General features: G+C 33.6%; 1 protein-coding gene across 1 annotated transcript; it reads right to left on the reverse strand.

Annotated features, from left to right (window-relative positions):
• Window positions 1-6430: 6430 nt before the first annotated feature.
• Window positions 6431-7369, reverse strand: LOC114080216 (olfactory receptor 2B11-like). Its single transcript, XM_027921799.2, has one exon. It carries the CDS (start codon window positions 7367-7369, stop codon window positions 6431-6433), a length of 939 nt encoding a protein of 312 aa, XP_027777600.2.
• Between the last annotated feature and the right edge of the window lie 2710 nt (window positions 7370-10079).

Consider the following 10079-nt stretch of genomic DNA (forward strand, 5'->3'; position numbering starts at 1 on the left):
GAGCCACAGCCGAGTCTGTATGGCCCCTGGCATTTTGCCAACAGTATTGATTGACAGGCGAGGCATTACTATCCGCCTCTCCCGCAACTTTTGAGTTCTTGCGCTATTTTGGAGTTCTCGTGGGGATTTCCGGGGATTCCCCGAGAGTTCCCATTGGTTGGGGAAATGCAGGAGGAGGGATTTCCGGGAGAGATATTTCCGGCTGGGGGTTCCTGGACAAGCCACGTGGCGTTCGGGAGGTTTCCCCGGGAGCTGTGTGAAGTGTTTTCCTGCAGTTTAAAAATAAAGTTTGTTCCTGCTTCAGTGGCTCGTGATTTGTGCCCAGCCAGACTGTGGCATCTAACCACCAGGATCCCCATGTTCTCTTCCAGAACTCTGAAAGAAGGGGTCCTCCTATGTCACCCTTTCTCAGTAGAAGTAGCCAGATCCAATATTATCACCCTCAATTCATTTTATCCTTTCAGAGTTGAGAATGAAATTGATAAACCCTCTAAGAAGATGTGTAACCTGGAAGGAGGGAGGGAGAGAAAAGCCCAAATTTTGATCCTTTCAATCAATCATTTCCCAGTGACAGAACAAGCCCCAGAAATGAGGTAACCATCAGTCCAAGATAGCAGTCCTTGGGAGGAGGGATCCTTTCTGAAATAAATTCCCTGTCAATGAAACTACCCATCAGTATTGTCCCTTTGTCAATACAATTACCCCAGGAGGTCAGATGAGCACTGGACTCTGAACCCTGAACCCTCCATTCCTGCCCTGTAAAAACTGCCTAATTAAAAACCATGCTTAGTAAAAACAATTTCCAGATGTTTGCAACATTTGCCCACATCCTGTTAAACTCCTCAAAAACTTAGACACACATATAAACCCACAATTTCCTTAAAATCAGTGCCATTTTCTGTCCAGAAAGTGTGCCCATCCAATGACTGATTCCACTGGTGAATATAGGCTTTGCTGAATTCTTGAGGCACCCATCTCAGTCATTTTTGTGCTTACAGGGATTATCTCTGAAATGGTCAAAATTTAACAAGGATGAATGTTCACTGCTCATGTCTTACTGTCCTTTTTCCACTTTTTCTTTGGCTGTGTACTGCTTAAGTTTGGGGATTGTTAAACCCATCTGGAACTAAACATGTCTGTATAAACTCTCAGCTTCCCTTATCACCAGTATAAGTTAATGTGCAATAGGATTTATTGACCATGTGAGGTTCATCTGGACAGACTAGATTGATGTACTCCCAGAGTAGGGCTGATGCAAATTTCTAAATGGGAAGTTTCAGCATCTGGTGCATAGTGTTTAACTCTGACTGGAAATTTAAAACTTTTTCAGGTGAAATATGCTGGTGGAGAAATTAGATCACCATCCCTTATGGTCAGTTAGAATCCAATCTCTGGTGGATATATGGATTTCAGGGGCCTCCACATGTGAGGCCCTGGGTTCGATCTTCAGCACCACATAAAAATAAATAAAAATAAAAATATTGTGTCCAACTACATCAATTTCTCATAATTTTCCATATATTTTGCAATTTTAGCAATTAATGTATTCAAAGATCACATTGTTACAGTAATTAATCAAATGTAACTGTTTTCCTATTTAATCTGCTTTATGTTTTATTAAATAAGTCTTAAATTTAAGGTTGTACAGGGCTTGGTTTGTGGCTCAGTGGTAGAGTCCTCGCCTAGCACATGTGAGGCCCTGGGTTCAATCCTCAGCACCACCTAAAAATAAATAAAAATAAAAAATATTGTGTCCAACTAAAAAATAAATATCAAAAACCTTTAAGGTTGTACATAATGTCAACATTTAAAATACTGTGAGTTTTTCACCACAGCAGTTCAAATTCTTTAATATTACCATTGTTTGGGTCTCTTATTGTGGTTCAACAGATATGCCATTTTCAATTTTACATATGTGTAATGTGTAATGTTTTTCAATGTTCATTATTTGAGATGGATAATCTTAAATTTCCATCATCTTTTCAAGTAGGAAATACTGGAGGAAGCATGCATTTTTGTAATTAATGCATTATTAGAATTGACCATGTTGTACATAATAAAATTATACTACATTATTATTCAATTTAAAGTAAGTAAATAAATAACAATTATCTCAATGGAAACAATTTATGTATAAGTAAAAGTTTGGGAGTTCTGTCACAAACTACATCCTGGATGAATTTTGATAATGTTTTGCTAAATATGTACTAAATCAAATACTGTATTATTCCATTTATATGAGTTACCTAAGGTAGTCAAATTCATAGAAATAAATTTCTAACTTTCAATTTAGAGTTGAAAGTATGTGAATTTATTTGTTTTGTTTTTTGCTACCAGGTTTGAACACAGGGGTGCTTAACCACTGAGAAACATCCCCAGCACTTTTTATTTTTTATTTTGAGACAGCAAGGTACTAAGAAACCTAGTAAGACCACAAGTTCTGAAGCTATCTGCCTCTACCTCCTGAGCCAAGGAATTTCAAGCATGCGCCACCTGGCTGAATTTATTTTTCAATGGATACAAAGTTTTAGTTTGTGCAGATCAAAAGATTTCTGGAGAGGTATGGTAGTAATGCTTGCATTATTACCATAATAAGAATCTACTTAGTGCCAGTGAAACGTGCATCCCCAAAAATGTTAGATGTTGAATGTTATGTTTTGCACACTTTACCACAATTGAAACATTAATTTTTAATTTCAAAAGTAAAGGAAATAACAACAAAAAAAGAAAAAGAAAAAGGCTCTCAAATTCCAGTCCTAACATAAACTATACACATTCAAGAATCAATGTGCCTTACTTCATTACTGACAATGGTGGTTTATACTTACTTTGAAGGGTTTTTAAAAGATGAGAATATTTCAAATAAAATGTGTAAAATATTCACAAACTCATGGCAGTTTTTTCAAATAAGATAATTGTCTTTCTAGTACATTCCTTTATTTTTGTATTCCTCCAGCAAGTATTATATTCCTGCATAATCCTACTACCTGTTCTAGTTTCTGACAAATGCCCTTGGAAGATAACTATTTCTTTAGGCCAACATAGTTAGTTTCCTTTTTGTTCCACAAACATATATTTGCATTTTAGTGCTTTTTTTCATTGTATGTTGTATATAGCTCACTTTTTTCTTAAGAAGAAATTTAGAGAGGTGATAACCTGGAAGAGACATGATGGGACAACTAAAGCAAATACACAGAAGAGTTAAGAAAATGGAAGTGCTAAGATATTGTGGTTGGTGTGAGATTTGATGATGGTTTTAAGGGAGGTATATAGTGTGTTGTCTGAAAAGGAAGTGTTATTATGTGAAATAAAATAAAACCTCAGTAGTTATATGAATTTCCTGTCTGTGTAAAATAAGTAAATCTCAGTATGTACAAGAAACTGAGACCTCAAGTTCAGTAGGTAAATATTGATATAACCAAAAACGTTTAAAAATTTTTTGACGTTCATCTAAATAAAAATAGAGAAGTTTAGATTTTAGTTTCTTAAATGGCTGTTTAAATGATTTCATTCTCTACCCAATGAAGTTTCTTTTTGTGTTCATGTGTATTGTATACATGGAAATAAAGTATCTGCTAGAAATACTCTATGTAATGTTTAAATACTTTTAATATTATTCAACGTGAGAGACTGAGTAAAAGTGTTATCCATTATTCACAAAGCCACTGACCTAGGTATTTCTGAAGTTTAGGACAGGCTCACTGAAGAGAAATGGACTCCATATTTCAGTTGTATATTAGGCAATATGATGTACACATATGCCTACTTTGTTTGAGAATGAATGGCTCATAAACAAATGTCTTTTTACTTACCTTACTTCAATAAATGTTCCCCAATAAAATAAGCAAAGAATTACACTAGCATTTTTCAAACTTTAAAAAAAATAAAGACCAAATAACTGTATTCCACATATGCATCTATAAGAATGAGCTTTAGAACATTAGTTTTTCAGTTGATAAAATGTGTCAAGGAAAAAACAAAAGCTGATTAGGGGAATAATAGTAGAAAATAGAGAGAATGCTTTGTGGACATGCTATTTGTATGCTTTTGGAGAAAATTCTTAAATGGCTAATTGAATATTCATTCTTCAATGAAGTTACATCTTGTATTTATGTGTTATATATATCTTTCTGTTCAGGTAAAAATTGTGCATATCCTAAATATATATTGTTGCTTGATAATAATTTGAAAATAAAGTATTTACTTCTAATATAACATTAGATCATCAGTTATTGACGTTTTTATCTAGTACCCTTTCTTCCAACAAATCTGACATATATTTCCTTACTGTACCATAGCTAAAGCTTTTCCACTCAATACTCATACTCCAGTCTTCTCTGGGACTCCTCTAAGGCATTAGTGACCTGAATGTAAAAGTTTGGAAATATATTAAACTATATTGATCATAAAGGCATTTGTTGAGTCAGATTCCTGCTGTACATTCATTTTATTCCTCCTTCTAGAATAGGGTATACAATTGACTTTGCAGTTATAAGCCTGTGCAGCTGTTATGTTATCTTTAATGTGGAAAAATTCAGTTCTAATACATCTTGACTTCTACTGGTATAAATTCCCTAAATGGGTATCTGTGTTTTAAAATTTTTATTATTTTTTCTTTTATTTTTCAATACCCAAATTTTCAATTATTAACATGATTTTCTGTCTTGCATTTGTTCCAGGATTGTCCTATTTACATGGGACAATGAGAAATGTATTTCATCATCCTCCTTGCAAAAGCCATCTCAGGAGTGGTCATGCTTTCTATCAAGGGTACAACACATATTCACCTTCAGATAAAAATATATTCCTTTCTTTCAACAGAGTTTATGTAAAGATACGTAAAGCACCCTTCATGCTATAATATACTGAACATATGTATCTTGGAGATATGAAACAGTCCAGCCCAAATAAAACATCTCTGTGATTTTTCCCCACCACTTCTTTCGGTATTCTTGATCTTCAGTTTTTTGTATAGAATTTTAGAAGGCCCTGGCATTTGGAATGACATTCACATTTCTGTAATGAGTAACCTCTTCAGGGCTAGGTGATAGTAATCAACACTCACCTAAGACAGAGAACAACTTAAGAAAAAATTTGGAACAACTGTTTCCAGTGTCTCTGTATAATATTGTGTTTGAGAAAAATCTTTCAGTATTATTTTCCCAAAAGTATTTTACCATTTGTATAAGTTAGATAAATAATATTATCTATTTTACCATATGTATAAGATAGATAAATAATATCTTTAAACACTTTCATAAGATATCATTTAACATCAAAGAATACTTATTTCCCTAAGTCCTTGGTGTGCATGTACAAAATTGAAAAGCTTTTTCTGACAAGTCAGTACCTGCCAGAAATTAGACAAATTTTAAAGTTACTAAAATTTTTTCAGAGTTCAATGCTCTTAAGACCCAATCCAACAAAGCTGATCTGTTTTGATTTTTAAAACAACATCTCAGTTGGATTAGATCCTAAATTTTAAACAACAACAACAAAAAAATATTTTTTAAAAAAATCAATGTATTTACCAAATACATTGGTGGGGACATTGCTACTCAGGCTATAGAAAAGCAGGGAACTCTTTTCTACAGATTTCAGATGTTATCTAGAGGTTTTTGTTTGTTTGTTTGTTTGTTTTTTGGGTTTTTTGTTTGTTTGTTTGTTTGTTTTGTTTTGTTTTGTTTTTGTTTTAGCTTTAAGGCTGGTGAGAGCTAGAGATCTGCTAAGGTTAGCAATACCTTCCAAGTTTTACCTAATGGTGATGATGTGAAGTCACATACAATTTTGAAAAAAAGTGGTAAAGGGACAAAATAGCCCAAGATAATTTTGGTTCTCTACATTCTATCTCTCTTCGATCATGATGATTCTGCTCTCCAAGAATGAGTCTTAAGAATGTTTAATATAGGTAAATCTTCATAGAGCTTCAGTTCCACAGAAGCAATAGCATTAACTTTAACTGAGGTTGAAAAATATTTGAGAGTCATGATTTTTTGAAAGCACACAGTGTTTCTCACAGAATAAGGAGTCAAGCCAGGTTGTGCACACATACATGGGCAAATGTCCCAAAGCATGATGAAATGTTTTTCAGGTGAACTGATAGGAAGCTCATTGATGAATGGCTGCAATGTTATTGTTAACATGATCTAATCAGTTTGTGTTAGAATTTATTGTTATTTTAAAATTACTAAACAAAGTTTCTATTACATTCTGTATTTCCCAAAATAGAACTATTTTAATATGTTTCCACAATTAGAGTGTCCATGTAGGTGCATACTAACTGACTTTCATTTTTTGTTTACATGATTACAAAGAATGTTATAAACATTACCATTTTTGAAAACAAGATGGAGCATGATATAGCATTATATCAAGGAAACCCATAAACCAATTCTAATCTTTAAATAATTTATTTTGATGTCTCCCAGCATCACTTGGAAGTGAAAATGCTCCTTACCAGCTTACTTAATGCACCTTTTGCATCCTTATTCCTCAGTGTGTAGATGAAGGGGTTGAGTGTAGGAATCACTACTGTATAGAAGAATGCCATGAACTTGGGCTGGTCCCTTGAGATGGAAGAGGGTGGCTGAAGGTACATGCTAATGACTGGGCCATAAAATAATAAAACTACAATAAGATGAGAGGAACATGTCCCAAAGGCCTTTTTCCTTCCTTCAGAAGATTTAATCTTAAGTATGGCACGTCCAATACTAGCATAGGAAGCAAGAATTAAACACAGAGGAATAGCTACTATAAAAATGCACACCACAGAGAGGGAGAGCTCATTAGCCTCCTTTTCCCCACAGGCAGTCTTTATCAGAACTGGAATCTCACAGAAAATGTGATCCAGTTTATTGATGCCACACAATGGCAACCGTAATGTTAGACTGATCTCAAAAGCACCATAAGTAATTCCGCTCATCCACACAATGGACACTAATAGGATACAGATGCGCTGATTCATGATGAGGGTGTAGTGCAGAGGTCTGCAGATGGCCACATAGCGATCAAAAGACATAAGAGCCAGAAGAAGACGTTCTGTGGCTCCCACTGTGCTGAAAAAATAAACTTGAACTGCACACCCCACGTAACTGATGGTCTTCTTAGAGCTTCCCAGGTTAAACAGCATCTGAGGCACAATGCTTGTGGTTAAACAGATGTCCAGAAAGGAGAGGTTGGTGAGGAAGAAATACATGGGACTTTGGAGACGTGGGTCTAACTTGGACACCAGAATGATGGCAATGTTTCCTATCATACCCATGGAGTATATTATAAAAACAATAACAAATAGAGGAAATTCTAGCCAAGGATAATCAGCAAAGCCTACTAGGATGAATTCTTTAGGGTAGCTTTCATTAATTAGAACCATTCTCTTCTTAATTTTCCTACAGTAAGAAATTTGAAAAAACAGTTGAGTGATTAAGAATGATAAGAACGTAATTATGCCTTGAACTTCAGAAAGCATAGATGTAATGTAAAACTTGTGCAAAATTAACATAAATTGTCTGGCATCAGGTTGACCAAATTCCCTTCATGACAGTATAAATAAAAAGCACTTGCCTTCAGCATGTTTGGTAATCATTCTGACACTGAATTTCCACTTTGTTATAATAAGCCAAACTAACTATTTCTCTTTTTTTCTATTTTTAGTTGTAGATGGACATAATACCTTTATTTTGTTTATTTAGCTTTATGTGGTGCTGGGGATTAAACCCAGGGCTTCACACATGCTAGGCAAGTGCTCTACCACTGAGCTACACCCCAGCCCCCCAAACTAGCTATTTCTTTGGGTTACAATGAGGAATAAATAAAAAGTTGAAGCAACTGTGTATAAACCTCTAAAACACAAAAACTTATACTCAATGTAAATCAGCAGAGGAGTTTGTTTACATTATGGCTTCCCCTACCCAGGTGTCTGATAGATTAGGTGGCATGGGGTGCTGGAATACTTTATTTTCAGACATACTGCTGAGAGACATTAAAGAAATATTGAAAAGCTTAAAAGCATTGAAGTTGTAGTCATTGTGGAAGGAGGAGAAAACCTGAACCTATGGAAATTATCAATATATTCTTATCCAACCAAACTAGAGAGTCCATAAATCATATTATTTCCAAAGATAAAAATAAGAGTTTGGGCTGAAAGAGCTACTTCTTAGCTCTGAGAAGAACTGAGAAAGTTCAAACACTTTTAGCATTATTTTCCTGAACTATAAATTGAAGCAGTGAATCTACCTCCTGGGTTTCGATTTTTCAAGAATTTCTTTTTGCATGTACCATTTTTTTGTAAAACATTTTGTTATAACCTTGAGAATATGGTCTTTTAAACTAAAGGTTATTTGGTATATGCTTTGGGGTAGAGATTTTCCATTAAAAAGTGAGTTTACTATCCAACAGGATAATACATTGCAACAGCAATGTAAGAGTTCAGACAATTATCAGTGATCAATTGATTGTATATAGTTATAAATATATTTTGGAACTTTACATAACTTCCATCAGGAGAAAAATCAATATCCCAGTTCAGGCCCAAAGACTTATTCAGATTCAACAGTTGTTTTACATTTTCAGAGCATCCATATTTTTGTTTCATAAAAATTATGCTGATAATAAAAAATTTCATTAGTTGAATAAAGCAGCATTTTGAGAAAGATAGATTAGTAAATGAAGGTATAAATTTATATTGTTCTTTGTTTTAGTGGTGAGGTTATGATATATATATATATCATAAATTCCACATTCTTCTATAAGGTGGGGAAAGTTCAGATGGTGTGTTCAGACATTATATCTGACAAAATCCTGAGATACTCTTTCCCTTTGTGGCAAGGGTTATCAGATTATATTCTTAGGGGTATAAGACTGATTGATTAGATGCTTTTCTAGCATGAAACTATGCAATATTAAAATCATAATAATTCCATGTAATCCTAAGTGAGGTCTGTATGTCAGAAATTTCCAATTGTCTCATTACACACATTGAATCACTTAGTATCCACTTGAAAGCCCTATAACAAAGGAAATGTTAGTATCCCTATTTCAAGACACTGTTATTCATTCTTAAAGTGTGCTAATACCTGTGAGCTCTGAAATATTAAAGAGCCATAAATGCCTTAAATGTGGTAGTGATATACTGAGATGATAAACTCAGAGTTTTAACATTTCAAAGAAAAAAATGATTAATTTTGAATGCATATATTTTGGAATGTGTTTCCCTTACACTTTGAGTTTGAAATTTTGCAAGCTATATCAGTACAGAGAATTTAGAAATTATCTTGGCCTACATTGTTATTCATATAAAACTCTATTTCATAGATTAAATATGAAATGAGAATGGCCATAATTATTTAAACTGTTAAAAATTTCCAAAATAACCATATTATTAAATAATTGTACTATAACACTTTTGTGTATTTATTGGGCATACTTACATTCACATTTTTTTCATAAATGTTGAAAAGAACTAACATTTTTATTTAATAGGCATAATTACTGTACATATATATGGGATGCAGTGTAACATTTCAATACATGCAAACAATTGTTGTGATCACATTGGGGTAATGGTATACCAGTCACCTCAGGCAAAATTCACATTTTTATATTTTTATGTTCTGAACTTCACTTCAGCTTTAAAAACAATAACTATAGATTTGATCTTTCAGAATATCTTCTCTAAATTAATTACATCTAACTCTAAGTGAAATAATACCTCCAATATTCCTTAAGGATATTTATTAAATTTGTATTTAGAACTTTGTTCCCATCTCTCATCTTCAAGGTAATTTAGGCTGTGAATGGTGACTACCCATAGTCCCTTCATTTCTCTGGATATTTCCCTACAGGTACCAGAGAAAGGGTGACTAGTCAATTTCATTTACTCAGAAATATATTTAAGCTTTTAAAATTTATCCTTAGATTTCATACTGTCCATGTTCTGCTCATCTTTCATTATCTTTTGGATTCCATCTGCCATTTGAATTTTTTATTTGCAGTAATTTTACATTCTTATTTCATTACACAGTACTCTATCCATGAATGTTGGAAGTCAGGTTGGTAAATTGCCAGATTCTATTTGTGTTAAA

This window comes from Marmota flaviventris, chromosome 6 (genome assembly GCF_047511675.1).
Source record: "Marmota flaviventris isolate mMarFla1 chromosome 6, mMarFla1.hap1, whole genome shotgun sequence".
NCBI lineage: Eukaryota > Metazoa > Chordata > Mammalia > Rodentia > Sciuridae > Marmota > Marmota flaviventris.